The 20,744-nt window shown below is 35.6% G+C and overlaps 1 protein-coding gene across 1 annotated transcript; it reads left to right on the top strand.

Annotated features, from left to right (window-relative positions):
• The first annotated feature begins 1,062 nt into the window (after positions 1–1,062).
• LOC145667979 (esterase FE4-like) lies at positions 1,063–17,732 on the top strand. Its single transcript, XM_081735405.1, has 5 exons — positions 1,063–1,110; positions 8,188–8,344; positions 9,423–9,608; positions 13,928–14,118; positions 17,643–17,732. The coding sequence occupies exons 1-5, from the start codon at positions 1,063–1,065 to the stop codon at positions 17,730–17,732; spliced, it is 672 nt and encodes a 223-aa protein (XP_081591531.1).
• The last annotated feature ends 3,012 nt before the right edge of the window (positions 17,733–20,744 follow it).

Raw genomic sequence — 20,744 nt, 5'->3', positions numbered from 1 at the left:
CCACCTGAAGCTGAAGATGTCCCCGTCCTACGAGGAACAGGGCTTCTATATTGGCGTAGTATTGTCTTGAAGAATAATATCGACCTTTCGCCGATGATTTCCTCTGCATACCAGCACCAGTGCTTGTACATTGACGTAGTAAGTGTCTTGAAGGATCATATCTAACTGGACCCGTTGATGTCCCCTGCATACCAGCACCAGTGCATCTGTATTGGCCTTCTAAGTATCTTGAAGGATAATATCCAGCTGAAGCTGAAGATGTCCCTTCCCTACCAGTACCACAGCTTGTATGTTGACGAAGTAAGTGATTTGAAGGATAATATCTACCTGGCGCCGATGATGTCATCTCAATACCAGCAACAATGCTTGTATATTGGCCTAGTAAGTATCTTGAAAGATGATAACCACCTGGTGCTAAAGTTGTCCCTTGTCTACCAGTACCAGTGCTTGTATTTTGGCATAGTAAGTGTCTCGGAATTTAATATCTAGCTGGCGATGAAGATATTCCCTTCCTACCAGTACCTTTGCTTGTATATTGGCGTAGTAAGTCTCTTGAATAATAATATCCAGCAGGAAGTGAACATATTCCCTGCCTACCAGCACTGGTGCTTGTTAATTGGTTTAGGAAATCTCTTGAAGGATAATATCAACCTGCCGACGATGGTGTTGCTTGTATACTAGCACCCGCGCTTGTATATTGGCGTAGTAAGTGTCTTGAATGGTAATTTCCAACTGTCGCCGAAGATGTCTCCTGCATACCATCTCCAGCACTAGTATATTGGGCTAGTAAGTCTCTTGAAGGATAATATCCAGCTGTAAGTGAAGATATCCCCTGCCTACCAGCACCAGTGATTGTATATTGGCGTAATAAGTGTCTTGAATGGTAATTTCCAACTGTCGTCGAAGATGTCTCCTGCATACCATCTCCAGCACTAGTATATTGGGCTAGTAAGTCTCTTGAAGGATAATATCCAGCTGTAAGTGAAGATATTTCCTGCCTACAAGCACCAGTGATTGTATATTGGCGTAGTAAGTGTCTTGAAGGATAATATCTAGCTGGCGATGAAGAGGTCCCCTGCCCAAATGCACCAGTTCTTGTATATTTTCCTAGTAAGTGTCTTGAGCAATAATATCCTGCTGGAAGTGAAAATACCTAGGGATGCGCTCGAGTCGAGACATGTCTCGAATCTCGACTCGATGTCTCGAAAATCTTTCTATTATTTTTAATATTATTTAGAAGAAAGTATTCACTCAGAAACAGCCTTGAAACCAATTGCAGCATTTATTACTTTAGAAAATTATAGAACGCATAAACTTAATAGTTAATCTTTCGAGATCAAGATTTGTTTTTCAGCTCAATTCAGTTAATTAAAACTAATGTAGTGATATTGATTGTACTTCAAATATAATAATAATAATAATAATCGATTATCTACTTTGTATAAAACTATTATCCGTAGCCTATATGTAATTTGTATAAAACTATTGAAATAAAGTGAACTTCATAAATTCTCTGAATGAACAATTGGCAGTCTATACTTTTTAAAAAATTGTAATTTAGCATATTTATAATTATTGTTTTCGTTCCCATGAACACAATAGGACTACATAACTTCTGAATTATTCGCTTTCCTAATTATTTTGAGGCTTTAATGCGTTGCAGCATATCACGAGTTACGAATAATAATAATAATAATAATAATAATAATAATAATAATAATAATAATAATAATAATAATAATATATTATTATTATTATTATTATTATTATTATTACTATTATTATTATTATTATTATTATTATTATTAGGTATTCTGCCTTTCGGCAGGTCCTGGGACTAATGAGATTTTTTTTACTCAATTTTAGATTTTGGCCTGGAAATATTTCTTCCACTTTTCTCGATCTTCAGCTTCCTCTTTTAACTCCCAATATTTTCTCCTATCTTTCAAATCTTGGATCAGCTGTGTTCTTCTCCTTCCTATTCCTCGCTTCCTTTCAATCTTTCCTTCTATGGCGGTGTTAAGAAGACAATTTCTTCGCAAGATGTGTCCAATCCAATTGGCGTTTCTACGAAGAATGGTGGCTAGAAGTCCTCTTCTCCCCTATCCGTTTTAAAACATCTCCGTTTGTTGCTCTCTCTGTCCATTTTATCTTCTCCATCTTCCTCCAACACCACATTTCGAAGCTCTCCAAATATTTCTTCTCTAACTTTTGTAATGTCCATAATATATAATGTAGCATTTGTTGTACATCACATATTATGATACGAGACTATTTTACTTAATATATTACAATAAATGGACTGCTTGGATGCCAAGAACTAGTAGAGATAGGTACTTTCACTTCTATGCATAGCTATTTTTTAAAAGGATTTTTGTAAACATTAATCATAAAATAATAAACTACATACAATAGTTACGCTTTTGGTTCCCAGCATAAAATAAACTTGGATTGTCCAAGAGATATTGAACTTCAACTTTCACTCCTGGAAAATTTGAATTTTGGAGTTAGGCCACTTGGCATCAAAGCAGTTCACTGTAAGATAAATACACTCCTTACTTTACTCTAGTAACATAGTTGTTCAGGAGCATGGGATTTCCATCCTCTCAAATGACAGCTGAACGATTGCTTGATACACAGGAGTAATAAACTTAGTGTATTAAGTTTTCGAGCTTTGCTGCGTCTACGTATTTACACACTGATATAACTTTTAATATGAATTTATTTAGCTTTCTTTTGTTATTGACTTAACACCGACTTCTCTCTGTTATCATGGAGGTGTTCATTCGCTAGACATTGATGCTGTGCAGTGCTGAAGGAGAAATGGGTTTAGTAATTTTTATTTTCCGAAATTCGCGTCTGAAATGTATTTCACTTACTTACTAATCTTTTTGCAACGCTATTTGCTTTCTCTTTCTTTCTTTTCATGACAATTCCAAATAGTTTTTTTTTTTTTGTGCTGGGAGTATATTTTATATTCACCTAATAAAATTACGGGTTCATTTTGTAATCAGTTTTAAATTTACAGAAACTATTAAGTTCACAATCAAATCGCGCTAATTGTTTAATGCATTTCGAAGGGTTTTGTTTTTATGCAGCTCATTAAGAAAAATCTATTTCATAATCGTAACATTCATTACTTTAACTACTCAGAAACTATAAGGGTAAAGGTGACTCGACCTAGCCCCGGGGCCGCTGTGACTCAGTGGCACAGCTTTCACCCTTGGTGTGTGAAGACTCTGATTCGATCCCAGCTGGTACCAAGTGGGCTTTGTGGCATAGAAACATCGTATGTGTGTGGACTTTCTTGTAGTTCTTTAGTTTTCTTCCACTTACTTCATTCCACCATTTCATTCATTCTCAACATCACCGTTTTCTTTAGCTTACAAAAGACTGTTTACTTGCCCACTAGTTTTATTATTGTGAACTGAAAGTCAAGTGCGCAGTTATCTTGGATATTTCTGTCCCTTTTTACTTTACAACTTGAGGTGGGATGAGGGTCAGGATAGATCTAGTGATATACCGCTGAAAGAAATGCTTCAGTACAGTGTCGGAAGCGGTATGTATTGTTTATGTTACTTACAATGTTACTTCCCTATAAAATATAAATTCACCCTTTCTCCCCTTCCCTTATTCGAATAGAGTAAACCGACTCTTTTGCTGAAGAAAGATGCTAAGAGAAAATTGAACTATCTGTGTCTTAAAATTCTCTTTGAAGTGCAGTCGTTTGTGTTTGTAAGGTTTTGCGAGTATGTTTCCACATCAATATGAAAAGATAGCGAGCCAAATGTTTAACCATGGACTTCTGCTGCGAACTGACCGTGACTAAACACCTGCTCTCGGTCTGCTCATTTCCTCTCGCACACGTGAAATGGGTTTGTTGTTTCCAAAACAAATGGAAAGACAGTTATCCGGTGCTTTTGGGTATTTTCCCCGCACACAGGCATTATTGCTATGTTTTAATGATCAGAAGAAATATCAAAACCATCCGATACACATGATACGAAAAAGCAAACAGAGGGAGGCAAATATAATAATACACCAAGTTTTCCGCGTGGTACCGCGTGGTAACAATACTTCATACTTCTATCATTTGGTGCACATCTCTATGAAGTTGTTTTCCATATAAGTATAGCTTACTTCTTTTCGAAGTAGCTCCTTCGTGTCACAGCTGTGTTTAGTTTTGTTTCGTGCTAGGATGAAAGGGAGAAATGCAACATTTGCTTCTCGCTGAACTTATATATATTATTAAGATGAGCGGTAATAAGCGAGGTTTAACAAAGAGTGGCTTTCGAATCTACAGTTTAACGTGCAGTTGCAGTCCGTGTTGAGAATCGAACCAAATCTATGTAATACCTGTTAACATTGAGCTCTTTTGTGGTAAAAGTGAACTTCAGAAACACAGAAAAGACTTGAAACATCAATCTAATGTAAAGGAATTGCAAAATGTACTGCGGAGCACAGCAACACAAGAATCGTGTTAAGGCCAATTTTTTTTTCTTACCGAACTTAATATCCCCTTCCACGCCATAAAAGAAAATATAATGTTTGTTAAAAGAAAGTGCACCTAATATTTTAAAATTTTGTTTGTGATCTTATCATGCATAATTATGTATAATGCCTTTCATACACCGAGAATGAATTCAACTGTACGTCATAGCACCTCTAAAGCGATATTTTTGAAACTTATTTATTTGCTAGATATTGTAAATTTACGGTATCTATCTTATTGGGTGGGAAATTTTGCGTCTAATCGGAAAATTTCACGACTTCGGACAGGAATTCGCAGTTACGAAATTTGCATCACTGTCTTCTGAAAGGATGTCTAGAAAAAAATACTACTGGAAAATAACTGACAACACAAGGTGGATTTGATAGCCAAATATACGTTATCTTGGTGCGTCATCATTTTTCTTTAAATACTTGTATTTAGTATTCGATTAGAGTTTAGTATACTGTTTAGCATCGAGGCTATATGAGACGTGAACTTACAAATTAACGTGGGATCAGAACCACAGGAGTTCCCACCGCAAATCAAACCTGGGTCTTGAGTAACAAAGACGCGTACGCTAACAATAGGGACACAAGAGGGTTCAATATTTGGTAATGTGTACATAAATTGTGGAATTGCGCTTGTATGATGTTAGTAGCTCTACCTAGATACTAACATAAATTTTCACAATACTCAGCTTAATAAAGTATCTTTAAAAAGAAAATGTCACTCTTTATGTTTCAGTTCCTGGTTCGACTGAAGGATGGTACAAATTCCAATGACCTTTTTTGGGATCCTACTTTATGCACTAGATCCATCATAAACTGGGTGTTTGATACGGATATAAACTAAAAACTTACAAATATAAATTTAAGTCACATTCAAATATCTTTAAACTAAAATTGAATGTATACATATGATGTGCCATTTACTAATTCATTTTTATCGTTTGCGTAAGAATCATGTTAGTTCTTTAATACAAGTACATGAATACAGTTAGCTCCTCTTAATGAAAGTAAGTGGTGGCTGGTCTTTAAAATTAGTGTGGAAAGATAAGTAAAGAATCTGGCATAATTTAGAAAAATCTATCGTAATTCAGGCCCGTGTATGGCATCATTGATTGTCTCAAGTGTAGAAACCCTGACTTAAAGGTTTTGCTTCGAGAAAGATGGATTCTTTGTTATATATCAGATATATAGTCTCAAGTTGGAGAAGTATTCTCTATGACAAGCTTTGAAGCAGGCAGTATATCTGTTCAAATAAGTTATTTCTGAGTGTATGACTGGGGGGGGCGGTGGCTCAGTGGTAGAGCGTTCACCTCTGGTGCTTGGGGTCTCGGGTTCGATCCCAGCCCCCGCCAAGTGAACCTTGTGGTGGACAAACACCGTGCTCGTGGGTTTCTCGGGGTTCTCCCGTTTCCTCCCACTTCCTTCATTCCACCATTTCACTCATCTCTCATTATCACCGTCTCCTTTAGCCTAACCGGCATAAACGTGGGACGTAAAACTCAAAGATTTCATTTCATTTCTGAATGTATGACTGGAATTAAGAACTATTTTGAGTCAGTTCGACTTGTTTCTAGTTAAGGCTAGGTAAATCAATCCCCAGATAGAGAAATAGATTACTCTTATGTTATTTCTTAGCAGGGGGGGAAAATCATGATTCTTTAAAAATCATTTTTGTTGATTTTTTTAAAATTTAAATCGATTTTTCAATTTAAATCAAATCTTTCTCCTCGTATAATACAAGTCGCGAACTGAAGAAAAAGCATTAGGAATTAGTATTAAATGCTAATTACGCAATTTAAGTGAAAGTATTGGGATTGAATTTTGAATAATTCCCAATCGTTAATCTATATCAATCCCTAACAATGTTTTTAACCCTTTTAAATTAAGGCTCATTTTAAAGGCAAATTATAGACTTTCAGTCAAGCAGCTACAGCATCATCCCTATTTATCCTAGGATCATGGTACATACATCACTCTCTTTAGAATAGAACAGTTTTTCAAACGGTAACATTCACATTTCCCTATCATGTCTCTGAAGCGAAAAATTTTGAGAGTTATCGGATTTTTTAATTTTTTTTTTTTAAATTTTGATCCCGTCTGGACTCCCCTGTGTTAATGCACAGATCTCAAAATCAACTGGGAAATACTAAGGGGTGTACTAAATGTGTGTACAAAATTTCAAGCTTCTATCTTGAGTAGTAAGAGTGAGGAAACTATTTAACAATGAGCTAAGAACATTCCTACAACGAAACTTCTTCACCTGGGCCTGGACTTCTTGAAACTGAAGAAGAAGGGGTAGACATAGATAACGCAGAAGACGAAACTGATGAGAGCGATGATGATCCGGAATGAAGCCTCAGATATCATTGGGATACATGCATGTAGACGTTCATACTATTTCTAACTCACAGTAAAAGAATAGCTTTTTTCGTAATTAAATGGACATTTTCCACTCAAAAAGACTTTATTCGTTTTTCTTTGTTCAAATTTACGTAAATGTAAATTGAACTTATTTTTGTGTTGTATTATGCTTATTATCTTTATGTTTATTTGGTATAAACCACAACATTTCAAACAGAAATAAGCTTCTGTAATCATAATTATGGGAGGACATGCATCATATTGGATGTTGTTATTAGTGCATGTTGTAGCATTTGCCACTTAAATATGAATATTTAAAAATAAATGTGTCAGTTCAATTAATAATTTCTCTCTTAACATTGTATTTGCCCATGCCACGGTTAGCACACAATAATTAGAAAAGGTAAATATAGTTGCGCCGTCATAAAGAAGCACAGGTAGTAATAATTACTTTTATATATATTACAGTGCTACACATAAAGATATTGGTCCAAACTGCATACTATATTACGGGCAATGTTTTTGTAACATTTTCGATGCTCTCGTAGCATCAGTTCTACAGTAAATATTTTTATCCGGCTAAATTCCGCTTTCAGACCACTGTGCGGCCACCACGTTCTTCATCATGGCAAGACCATCTTTGACTGAGGGTCTCCCCGCTCGTGGCTCGTGTGTGAGGGACATGTGACCACATTGGAAGTTCCGCTTCCACCTCACAACCGTGTCATATGATGAGCTTTCATCCTCATAGACATCATTCATTTCCTCGTGGATTTGGCGTGCGTTGTTGCCCTTCAAATGGAGGAACTTTATGATACTTCGGGCTTCAATTTTGTTCATCATGCAGGTTGATGTCTTCTACAGGCTGTGGAAAGAAAAAATACTTTAGACACATATTTTATATTTGCGCAAGTATGCATAGAAATGACACTGATTACTGAACACTGAATATTTGGATACCCCCTCATAAGTGTTACGAACTCCCTTGCTTGGCCTTATAATCTCCGCTAAACTATTCAGCGGATAAATTGATCAATCACGGAAGCAATACTGTCTTTAGCATTCATCACTTCGGGCCTGCAGATGCGGTTCATCTGTAACATATGAACGTAATCAGTTTTGTGTTACACTTCTCACATCATTTTTATTTATTTAAACGAGAGTTGTTTTTTAATGGGAAACTGAATCAAAAGCTTTCTAAAGAGCTGGATATCTTCATATACATTTTTTATTTCTAATCTATCTCAAAATGATATTAAACATATTAGCTTATTATATCTTACATTAGTATGTAGTTACTGACTGAAAGTATTTTCATTCCGTCAGCTTCCAGAGGAAGATGGTCGTCTCAAGGACGTAGTGTTTTACATCCACGGAGGAGGCTGGTTCGTTGGGTCGGGAGCAAGCTCTCTTTATGGACCACAATACTTCATGGATAGAGATGTCGTTCTCGTCACCCACAACTATCGTCTAGCTGCGTTGGGTGAGCATTATTCAACCTTTCTCTTTATTCTAAATCTTCCCTGCATATTCGCTATACAAACAACAATGTCCAGAGAATGTTCTATAGATATTTTCAACAAGTTAGGGATAATTAGAAGAGATTGGGAAAAGGGATATTCTGTGGGATAATTGTGACTCACGAGGCTATAGTGTGTTGCAGGTTCTTATGAAAGCTAATATAGAACCTCTCGGATAGTACGTTTTGTGGTGTAGTCTCAGGATTAATAGCAAAAGCAAAAATTAAATTTTCAACTAAACAAATATAACAAATTTTATTTAAATAAATCAAAAATAGAAAACAAGAAATTTTAACTAGATAATTTCTCTCTGAAATATATAACATAACATAGTATAGATTCAGTATCTGATTCAAATAATTTTGACTATCCGCAAAGAAGAAATAATAATGAGTATTTCGATTGTCTTTGGAGCATGTTCTCATTTGCAGTAATTTATACCCAACATAAATTGTCAAAATTCTTCTCCATGCAAAGAATAATACAAAGAGTACATACCAAAAGTCCTGGTAACTTAACATCTTCTTGGTCCAATTCTAATATACGTATATGCGGTCAAACAGGTTTGTCGAAAATTGATTCACTTCAAAATTTAACTTATTCTTCATTACACAGATAACTTTCCATTTTCTTTTAACTTATAGCACACTGAATAAACCTGCTTAAATACGAAGCACAAAATTAGTAATATTTTAAAGAAAAACATGCTCTTATATACTTAGACTACTAAGAAAATATAAAGGTAGTCTTTTTCTTCCATACCTTGTTCTTCCAACTGAAGAGGGGAGGTTTGTTGCACAACCACGAAAGTTCATAGATGGCAGCACCATCCACTGATTCAGTCAGTAAACAAGGTAGCCAGCTCGTAGGCTTCTAGGACAGTGTCACCTGTCCAAGAGGCATACGTAAGCTGATTTTTTTTCGAGCAAATATTTTTTTTCACACAAGTGCAAGATCCTTATGAACACCTTCAGAAGGGAATTTTGGTTTTTCTCTAAGCTCTTTAAATTCCTCACGCAAATAGTTGTTATTTTGTTTCAGGTTTCCTGAGCACCGAGGACGCTGCTTCTCCAGGAAATTATGGTCTGAAGGATCAAGTGGCTGCCCTTCGCTGGGTCATCAACAACATCGCAGCGTTCGGAGGAGACGCAACAAAAATTACCTTGTTTGGTCAGAGCGTCGGAGCGGTCAGCGTTCAGTTCATGATGATGTCACCTATGTCCAGAGGTAATTGGTTTCCCTTGATTACTCTCCTCCTCAGGTTAGTTGACTGATTTGCAATTTATCTTCTCTTTTCTACACCAAAGTTATAATTGACGAACGTACAGCTTAAAGTGGGATCATATCATGAGTTTAACTACGGTCTTCTACACGAGATTCGCATGCTAACTAAATTGCTACAAGGGAACCTCAGCTCTTCCGGGACTGTCTGTGAAATAGATTCTGTGTCGGCACATGAGTCCAACCATGAGTTTAATACATTTTCGTTCTGAACTTGAGAAAACATTCAAAGATTGATGATTTACAAGCGTATCTATCATAGTAATTGTGGAAAAAGGCCATACGTATTAGGAACAAATGTTTATCTTGCATCATGTTCTATTCTGACACTTTTCGTTTAGAGGTGAAAATAAATGTAACATGTTAATAAGCATTTTCTGTTACATCCTGCTGGTTGTGGATGCCACATTTAACTAGGGACGTCAGTGAGAGCAGATCAAGTAAGAAAACCTCAAACAGTGTTATCCATACCTCATGATATGCTTTACAAATTTAAATTGGGAACAAATGGTAGAGAAATAGAAAGACAAACGCCATGGAGTAAATGAACAGACCCCTTTAACAAATTTGAGAACGATGTTGAATTCTTTCAGGATTGCACAATGTGTTGGACGTCCAGAAATCAGTAGCACCTTTGCTGTGGATGGAGTGGGGCAAGCTGGTTAACCGATATAGGTAGTGTATCACGTTTTCCATTAGTATATTATCATAGTATTAATTAAAATACACTTAACTCGAACTCAGGGAGCAATTGCCCTTTAAAAATGACGCCACTGCCACAATCCATAACAACGAGGCATTCAAAGTGGCTATTGAAACCAATAGAAGTGATGTATGTGATACATTGGCTCAACCACCAGACATGTTATTTTTGTTCTGCTTTCTGTTCATAGGGTGAACATTCTTTTGGGTACTTTGTACAGGACGGACCTTTTATCTGGATATGCTCTGATAACTTTTAAACTAATAAGAAAACGCTGAAAATTCATACCATGCAAATATTGGCAGAGGGACATTGTATGACACTCTATAATACTGTTAGGTTAACAGTATTGTCAATCAAATCTAAAGTTATATTTTTCAAACAGCACTACAACAAGTTACTACACATTTCAAATCTACATGTTTAACGAAAATTTGCAAATTCATATTCTTTGTTCACTGTTGCATGCAAACTAAGAATGATAAAGTATCACATACATTCAAATTTTGGTGGCTTCTACAGCAGTAAGAACATAAGTGAGATGAACGGGGCGAGGCCTTAATGTCTAGTACTAGGTCATGATATGATGGATTTCGAATGAATTGGAACGAAGTTACAAAGATTGAAAATTTGACTTTTTTCAAGAGTCTTTATTTAAAAAAGAACTGCTTAGAATTACCTAATCCAATCGCCAAGATGATTTTCAAAAGTGTAAAGATCATGATGATGTTTACAGCAATTTAATATCTTAAACCGTTCTGAAGATGTAATAAATAAACATTTGTATAGTTTGCAATCTGCTTAAAATTCTGTTCCGATCACTTGTACAACTTGTAATCACGCCTGCCAAAAAAGTATTCTTAAGATGTTATACTATACAAGAAAGGAAAACAACAACAGTTTTTTTTTAAATGCCACAAATATGCAATTTTAAGCAATATAACAATTTTTATCCTTTTCTTATACCTCCGGTACGGGTTAAGATATATTGTTATAATCGCCATTATGATATTTGTGACTATTTAAAATCATCTGCGTAATTGGATATGATGCTTTTCTAAACACTTTTTCTAAATAAAGTTCTTTGAGGGAGTCAAATTTTTAGCTGCTTGTTACTTTGTAGTGACTCCAAATACAGAAGTATATCATACACTGACCATAGGCTTGGAAACTAAGGTACTTTTGATGTGCATTACTCCGTCCGTCTCACGTGTGTTATCCAAGTTCGGTTGATTTTCGATATTTTTGATAATGTAGAGTTCTTAGTTTGCAACATTCCATGACAAGAGTGTCATATTGTAAGTATGTAGATTTGAAATATCAAATTACCTGATGTAGTGCCATTTGAAAAAGTAAAACTTTATGTTTGTTAGGAACACCGTTAATCTGGTTGTATGGCAATGAAAGTCGAACAATGTCCCGCATATCATATCAACAAAATGCTTTACAAATTATTTCTGATTAGAAGATACAATTCAACAACTTCCTATCATTATTATTATTATTATTATTATTATTATTATTATTATGATTATTATTATTATTATTATTATTATTATTAATAATAATAATAATAATAATAATCTCAAGAGTCCTCATAACTTTGTCTCTAGGTTCTTCATGGCTAATGTGATGAGCATACGTGCCTTTGGTGTCGGACACCCGGCACAATGAGGCAAAAACTAAAAAAAAAAAAAAAAAAAAAAAAGATGAAAATGTATTTTTTTAAAATTATTTTTCGCGGGTTGATTATCTGTCAATTTATGTTGGTTATGATCTGGGACCATCATAACTCGAATTTCAGAAAGCTATATTGACTGCAAGACTGTAGGAAGTCGTTGAAGTATGAAAACGTGGAGGAAATTATAAAAAAAAAAATCTTATATAGAAAATGTTATTCTTTGTTATTTCCTTAAATTAGTACGGGCGGACTGGTAACATATGATACGAGAAATAGTTGTTTAAACGTTTAAAATCAAGAAACAAAAACGTGAGAACTGAAAAATTGCAAAGTTTATGCTACAAGATTCCTGTTTATTCTGCAGTTTTTGTACATCGTTGGTTTCTCGTTCATTCTAGGGCTAAATATGCCCTAGAGCTGTACATAAAGAGCTCCTACCATAGTTAGGAGAGCAAACTTACACACTGTGGACACAAAGCCCGAAATCTCCCGCAAACACGAGCAAGTCCGCTTGTAGCTCGTTAGGTTCAGACTAAACAACACCCGATGTTGTCGAATTTCACGCAACGAGGATGTTATTCATAATCTCTTTCTGTCTTCTGAGCCTTTGATAACATCCTTGCTTCCTCCATGGCTATCATCAGCCTCAAGCGACTTGGAAAATGAGGCTCAGGTTCTGCGCACTATTTCTGAGGATAAGAAAACAATGGATCAGTTGAAGATGACGGTGATGACGCCGAAGATTTGGTAGATGATGAACAAGTGAATAGAACTGCGATTAATCTCAGACAGATTGCTTAATACTAAATGTTTTAGTTGACGTTTTAATTAAAAGCACCCCTTGATAATGTCACTTTCATTTCATAATATACTTCGCAGTGACGGATCTAGAAGGTAAACTCTGAAGGAGCCATTCAGAACCCAAACTGTGATAGGTATGTCATGAGTTTTCATTTTTTCATGGGTCCTGCAGAACTTTCCAAATTAACTGCCTCCCGATGGATATTATAGTTAGGTTTTATGTCGTATAGACTTCAAGTATGGTTTTACACATTGCATAACAGAAACAGTGCAACTAAAACTATATCTAATGTTTAAAAAATTGTTCAATAAAGAGTTAAAGCACTTACTATACAATTTCACAAATATGTAAGTAATAGCTTCAATTAATTTTGTCGCTGAAAAAACTTGGGGGTCTAGCCTCCCCGGCCCCAGCCTAGATCCACTAGTGATACTTTGACACCTTGTATTTCGTTTTCGAAAATTATTACTTTTATCGGTGGAGAAATGATCATTTCAACTTATCACGAAGTAGGTATGTGTGCCTCATGTAATTTAGTTGTAAAAATTTAAACATCTGTGAGTATGTGTTTGTGTTTTTTTAAATATGATTTATTTTTTAACATAATTATATAAGTTAACATTTATTTTGTCATGTGGATATATTTTTCGAAGAAACTGTTTCGCCAGGTAGACATACTATTTATTTTCCACACTATTTTATTTTTCAACCGTTTGACATAATCAAATCAGTTAGGCCAATTTTTCTTTCCAGCCCAATTTTCCCAAAAAAATTTCAGTTTTAAGCATTTTCATTTTGCATTTTTGCCCCACTGTATACCAGCTCGATTTTCCCAGTGGGGACTTATATGGTTTGGATACCACATTATGCTATAAGTTCACGTCTCGCATAGCCTCGCTGCTGAAAGGGACATTAAACTGCAATGCGAAAAATCAACCATAATTTGATCTAAGGGTGTCAATGCAGTACCACGTTATATCCATGTTTCAAATAAACCTTAGCCATACTTGAAACAATGCATTGGATAAATATGGTTTTGTCTGTGATCTTGTAGGTTATATCATATACTTTCATTCCAGGGCTGTTCCATCGTGCAATTCTTAACAGTGGTTCCTCCCTTGCATTTTTTGCAACAGCGAAGAATGCTAGCGGAATCGCCAGAAGACAAGCTGAGTTATTGGGCTGCCCGAACCACAATTCTTTTGCACTAGTCGATTGTCTGAGGACGAAAAGCGCAGCGGAAATAATTGATTCCTATAAATATTTGATGGTGAGTTACATCTCTTTATCATTTTCTCTTTCCATATTAGGAATGGGGAGTAATGAAGATGTTACTGAACTATTTACCTGAAATTAATATTATTAGGATTTATTATTATCATTACAATAACGTTTCATAAATCTCGTTGTTTGAATCCGTCATCCTATTATACTCCTTCAAATAATGGTAAATGTGCATATTTTTAGCATACAATACTTTTATATTCAGTACTTCAGACCAGTGTTCGAAGTAGAAAAAAAGCAGAAACCATATAGTTTATTACGATTTCGACACTACATACTGGCAGTCAAAATGTTAAAATGCAGTGAAAGTACGTTGCCTAAAAGATTGCATTTCTATTTACATAATGACTGAAAGCCATTGGAGAGTTTCTCTGCAGTTACCGGAGGGGGCGGGGAACATGGAGGGACTTTGATACCCGCCAACAACTTTCTGAAAAAATATAGGACTAAATCTTTATGTTGTATTATAAAGAATTATATGTGAACATTCTCAAAAGCAGAGTTTTTATATTAACAATTTGCTGCGGGAAAACTCCCGGTCTCCCACTCGACTGTGGGGTATTCCAAATACCCGGAAGGTCCGCCCCAACAGCAGACAACCTTAAATCCGTCCAAGCTCAAAACATGGCATTTATATGCATTAAGGTAAGAAGATACACACCCATACATACGTAACAAAGAATTCAATATGGCACATCAAAATATAAACTAGATGAACTTCTTTGAAGATACCTCATTTTAAAAACAAAAGGTAAGAAAAATGTCGGAGTTGTCAACTTAGAAATTATTAAAAAATAAAGTCTTTTTACGTGCAAAGCTATTCGTCAATTACTGTATATAAAAATAGATTTACTAAAGGTATTTAGCATCTATTTTGCAGTGAAGGTATGGTTTAATCATTGAAAATCAGAGACGGTATGCCTTCATCAGTGAAAAACCAGAGGTGGTATGATATACCATTGCATACCGTCTCACTTCGAGCACTGCTTCAGACAGAACGTGATTGTAGAGTATAAGTGGAAGGGAGTTGGCTCAAATGGTCTTTTATGTAATAAGACCATTTAATAAAGTTCATTCTGGTGGTGCATCATAAAACGAAAACCAGGACAAAAAATAGCAGGTAAAACGAAAACCAGGACCAGGACATAAATTTCTATTGATATTTCAATGATAATTTTCGTTTTACTTTCTTTAGTTGTGTTACAAAACTCAAATGAGATACGCACCCTCACAAACTAAATACTTATTTAATTTTAGTGAACAAATCATTTTAAAAACTATTCAATTCGAATTCCGGCTATACACCAACATTCTGTGACGTTGGTAATTTACTTATACATTACTGATTGAAAGGAATGATTCGGGCTAAGACGTAAATCTAAAAGGTAGACTAATAGCTAAATATCTAAGCTAGGAATCAGGAGCGGATAGGCATCATTAGGGGAACGCGGGCGCTTTTTCCCAAAATACCACTAGAATTTCAATGTCATAAATCAAGTTGTACAGTTTTCTTCTACAATAAGTCAATAGTGCTAACAATTTAACAATTAAAAACTTTATATTCTGTTATCAACATATCATTCTGAATTGTTCAAAGTATTGCACTAACAAGGAGAAAGCAGACTTTGGTAAATGAACTTCGGGGCCATGTTTTGCAAGATGAAAGTGCACGTTTAAAGTGTTCACATTACAAACTGGGAGAGCGCAATGACCTAATATAGCAGAGAAAAAGCGTCTTAACGTTTTCGACTCGCCGCATATGTCGTATGTTGCGCAAATTTATCAACTGACTGAGTGACTGAGGTCTTTTTTTTTTTTTTTTTTGCTACAGCCTATAAAGTAGCCATTTGTAGCTACAAGTGAAATGTTAATTCACCATATGTTTGTAATGAATTAAAACAATAAAAAGATTTAAATTAGTTGTAAAATATTTCAATGTTCCATGTTATATAGCAACGAAATGTAATCTATTTCGTAAATATATTGATATTAGTTATATTATGGTTACCATAGTCGTTGTGTAAAAATGTTCTTGACGCTTCGTGTATACATCTGTTGACAGTGTGTGTATTACAAGCACTGGCGCTAATGGCACGGGGGATGAGGGGGACATGTCCCCTCCAATCTTGGAACTGAGGGACTGTCCCCCAATAATGTGAAATGTATTTTTTGGGGAGAAATGTAATTATTTGTGTCCGATTGCCACAAAGGAAAATGAGATGAAATTGACATCCACCCAGTATAAGCCTAAAATCTGCCCGCCTCCCAATGTTGAAGACAACTCTGCTTCCCTGATCCGCTACAGTATTGTTTTTCAACTTAATAAATATTTCGAACATCGCTTTTAAAAATGAGAACAGTCTTACCCGTCCTCCCCACAATGTTGGAGACAGATTTTCGCCGCTAATTATAAGAGGAATAAGGGGGAAATCTCCTTTGGTTATAGTAACATCTAGTATTACCAAAGGGGATTTCCTTCTCATCTCCCTTGTGTTTCTCACAGATGTAGACACGAAGCGTCAAGAACATTTTTTTACACAACGACTGTGGTAACCATAAAATAACTCGTCATATCAAACTATTTACGAAATAGATTACATTTCGTTGCTAGTTAACATGGAACATTGAAGGATTTTACAACTGATTTAAATATTTCGATTGTTTTAATTCATTGTAAACATATGGGGAATTAACATTGTACTTGTAGCTACAAGTGGCTACTTTATTGGATGAAGCAAAAAACAAAAATTAGTTGAATTCAGCGGGAATCCAACCCTGGACCCCTGGCACGTGAGTCACAGATGCTACTGACTCTGCCACGCTGTCACGTAATAAATTTACGCAACATACGACATATGCGGCGAGTCGAAAATTTTAAGACGCTTTTTATCTGCTATATTAGGTCATCGCGCTCTCTTAGTTTGTAATATGAACACTTTAAATGGCCCCGAAGTTCAGTTACCAACAAAGCCTGCTTTCTCCTTGTAAGTTCAAGGAATACGTATACTATGTTACAAGATTAGCAGATGTTTTAGTGTACTGCATTCTAATCACCTTTTCATTCGAAACATTCTCTGACAAGTCCTTTTCAATAGATATCAACATAAATATTTCCAAAGTTCCTGAGACATGGCACTCCTTAACCTATTTTTAATATATTTCAGTTTTCAAAAACTTCTTTCACATGTTACCTGGCTTACGGGCAAAGTCAACAGAAATGTGTATGCTAGTAGCAAATATGGGTAAGTATTACTGTACTAATTATAATTCTGCAAAATTAAAAGACAGCACGCTGAATAATTTTTGTAACACATTCAGTCGCACTCGCATTCCTTGTTAAGATTTTTGTTTTTAAATCCTGAATCACTTGCGCTATCAGCATAATCAGTTGTTTCTTCTCGGTTGTACTTATCAGCAAGACTGACATTCAAGGATTCCCATTTCCTTGACAAGTCCAATAGATCTTCTTATATAGAATCCTTGGAAACTTCTTTACTGATTTTTTTTCAGAAGGTGTTTAAGTTTATCGAAAGTAGTGTCTGGAAGTTCTGTTACTTGGTTGAAGTTTCAAGGCTCGAAACACAACAAATCAGTCCATAAATAACCTATCTTGCTTCTTGAATCTTGAAGATATACTCGAAATTACAGTATCCAATATTGTGTTGAATGCTTCGATGCTGTACTTGGTCACTGGATCAAAACCAGCTTCATATTCATATTCATACGAAAACATTCTTTTCCACCTGCGAAGGCGAGTTGCCGGCAAGTCAGTAGAAACAAAGAAATCACGTTCTAATTCTTTAAATCTCTTATTGACCCATTCTGCAAATCTTAATGCTGCATTTTTTTTAAACGGATTCAAAATCAGCTCTCTTCTCCTTTAGTTGGGACAGAGTAGTCTGCACCATTTGATATGACTGCAATACATCAGCACCCTGTGTTTGAAAATAGTTTGGCAGAGGGGTCGCTACTTGAAATATTCCCAGGAACACTTGAATCCCTGAATGCTGCCAGAATTGTTTTGAACTTGAGAAGACCTTCTATGTATCCTTCCGCTTTGCATCTAACTTCTGGTTTGATATTTTCTACAGAAGCAATCTCCTTCATTGCTATGATAAACTCTATGTATAAAGCATTTTCTGGTTTCGAAAAATGACCAAACGCTTTCTGCAAAGCAGAGTGTTTGGGCCGCCATCTTGTTTCCGCAATAACTATAAGACGCCTTTGTTGACATTTGATCTTCCAAATGTTCATTCGCAGATAAGACTCACGTATAAATACCGCACACCACAGGCATTCTGCAGAACAATGACAAAGAATCAGTGCAACTTTTTGTCACATCACATATGACAAGATTGAGTATGTGAGGGTAACACCACACGTGTAACTAATCAGCGCACACGGTATTTAGGTATTTTGAAAAACCCGAATATTGTCCTTGTATGCTGCTTGCGCCATTAGTTGAATTTCCAATACACTTCTTAATATTAAGGTTTAACTTCTGCAGAATTTCCAGTAGTAAATCGCAGGGGTCTGTGGTAGACATGCATTTTACAATGGCAACAATTCCTACTTTAACAATGAAAGGTTAAACTCTCTGTATGGTGGGATTATCGGCAAATAGTGCATTACGAGCTCATTTCAAGAGTCAGACCATCACTGCTGACTTCTACTCTGAGCAGTTGAAAAGGATGCACAAGGATAACATACATTGAGGCACAAGGAGCCGGCATTGGTGAATCACAAGGATGTGCTCTTCCTGCACAACAATGCAAGCCACATGTGGCAAAGGGATCCCGGGAGACCTTTCAGAAACTTGGGTGGGAGATGTTGTGACATGCACCATATTCATGGGACCTTACGGACAATCACTTCTGTGGGAGATCCATCGCAAATAAGGTAGACTTGCGGAACGCACTCAGGGGCTTCCTTACATCCACGGCTAGTGCTGTAAAGGAAAAGAAAGGGAAATTTTGGAAACAATTGAAATTTTCAAATATTTTACTATATTAAGCTTTTAAGATGAAAACTATTTTATATTTACTAGTTTAGAGTTAAGATAATTGAGTACTTATGTTTCTGGTATTAGAATAGAGAAATTTTGTGGCAACAAATATATGTGCACCACTTTAAAGTTATAGTACCGTGATAGAGTGGAGTTATGGCTACAAAAGAAACTAAAATATAGTTCTAGTTAGCTTAATTAATATAGACGCATTTAAATTATCTTAATCAATTATATGAAGTTCCCGCTTGATGGCAGGGAAGTGTTAAAATAACGAGGCCAGAATCATTTTAGTTGATATGTTAAATCAAACATATATTTTATAGAGATATCTTCCTTGTGCTATGCAAAATTTCCGGAAATTTTGAACCCATTAGAAAAAATCATTTGTTCGGAAATATTGGCAAAAACTGGAAATATATGATTTAAAAACTATTTTTTCGCCTGGTGCTACTGCCTTTCTATTCTAAGTGTTCCCCTGCTGACGATATATGTTTTGCCATACCTCCCTCGAAAGAGGAAGAAGTTGCTGTGGCCGAGATCCTTCAATAGTTGGATGCGGACAGGGTTCTTTCCCCAAAGCAAAGGAAAGGTTTTCTTCGTAGGAGGTCGGTGGAGGCGAGACCGAACAATGTTTCACTTTTTTTTTTCCAAGGGTATACTTGAAATTGAAAGGCTCTAATCTTACTTGCTGTAACCTGTCTGCAACATATATGCTCTGTTTTACGTTAACAGGAAGAATACTTCAAGCAACAGGTGTTAATTGTAAATTTTACTTTTCTGAATTCTGGTTAAAAAAAAAAATCCCTCTTTTTTATTTGTATATTTTTCAAATAATTCAAAAACAGATATGATCTTATTTACACATACACATATACACCGCAAAAGTGAGTAAATTTGAGGCAACGAGAAATAGGTTAAAGGGTTGGATATGTGAAACTTCCGTTTGTTATTATTACAGACTAGCGGAATAGCCGTTCTTCACACGAGGAGAATACGTTTCATTTTGGACATGAAGGCACTAAAACTGTCACCAATCAACTTATGGAGAACCAAAACTATGAATTTGACACTAATAACGGCCAGTTTCGATCATTTTTGTATGTCTCCCCCATTTCTCCTCCTCCAACTTGCGGGGCTAAACTTGGATTTAAACGGCATCAGAAGTGTCACTGTTCATCCCAGCAACCTCCGAAACTATATATATATCTCTCCTCCCTTCCCTCAAGTTTCACCTTTCAAGTTAAATTATAAAAAACATCCTAAACCTCATCTACTGTATGTTGAAAATTTTATCGAGGTGGGTCGGGTGGTTCAAGTTATTAAGTTACGAACATAGTAATTTTTATTTTGATATATGTAGATAATTTGTCGAATTAGAAAACAGATATTTGTTTACGTACAGGATTTTGCATATAAAATTTATATAAGTCTATATTAGAATATTAAATAATAGTAATTATTTTTTTCAGTGCATGAGTATTAGTGGAATTTGCCTACTGCTCTTTCTTTTAATAAGTAATTTGGTTAAAATTAACAAAACTCAAACACATCAAAGAGCATATTAAGAATACAGTTTCATTCAAGAGACCTACAGGGATTTGTTG

The sequence above is a fragment of the Thermobia domestica genome, chromosome 13 (genome assembly GCF_964235325.1).
Source record: "Thermobia domestica chromosome 13, izTheDome1.hap1.1, whole genome shotgun sequence".
In the NCBI taxonomy this organism is placed as follows: Eukaryota; Metazoa; Arthropoda; class Insecta; order Zygentoma; family Lepismatidae; genus Thermobia; species Thermobia domestica.
This window is presented reverse-complemented; position numbering and strand designations above follow the sequence as displayed.

What these genes read in the sequence shown, in the direction of transcription:
- LOC145667979 (XM_081735405.1), top strand. Translation starts at nt 1,063, where the DNA reads ATGAAGAGGTCCCCTGCCCAAATGCACCAGTTCTTGTATATTTTCCTA. An exon ending in AGTTCTTGTATATTTTCCTA is followed by an intron (nt 1,111 to 8,187) that starts GTAAGTGTCTTG and finishes TCATTCCGTCAG; the next exon opens with CTTCCAGAGGAAGATGGTCG. An exon ending in ATTCCTATAAATATTTGATG is followed by an intron (nt 14,119 to 17,642) that starts GTGAGTTACATC and finishes ATTTTTTTTCAG; the next exon opens with AAGGTGTTTAAGTTTATCGA.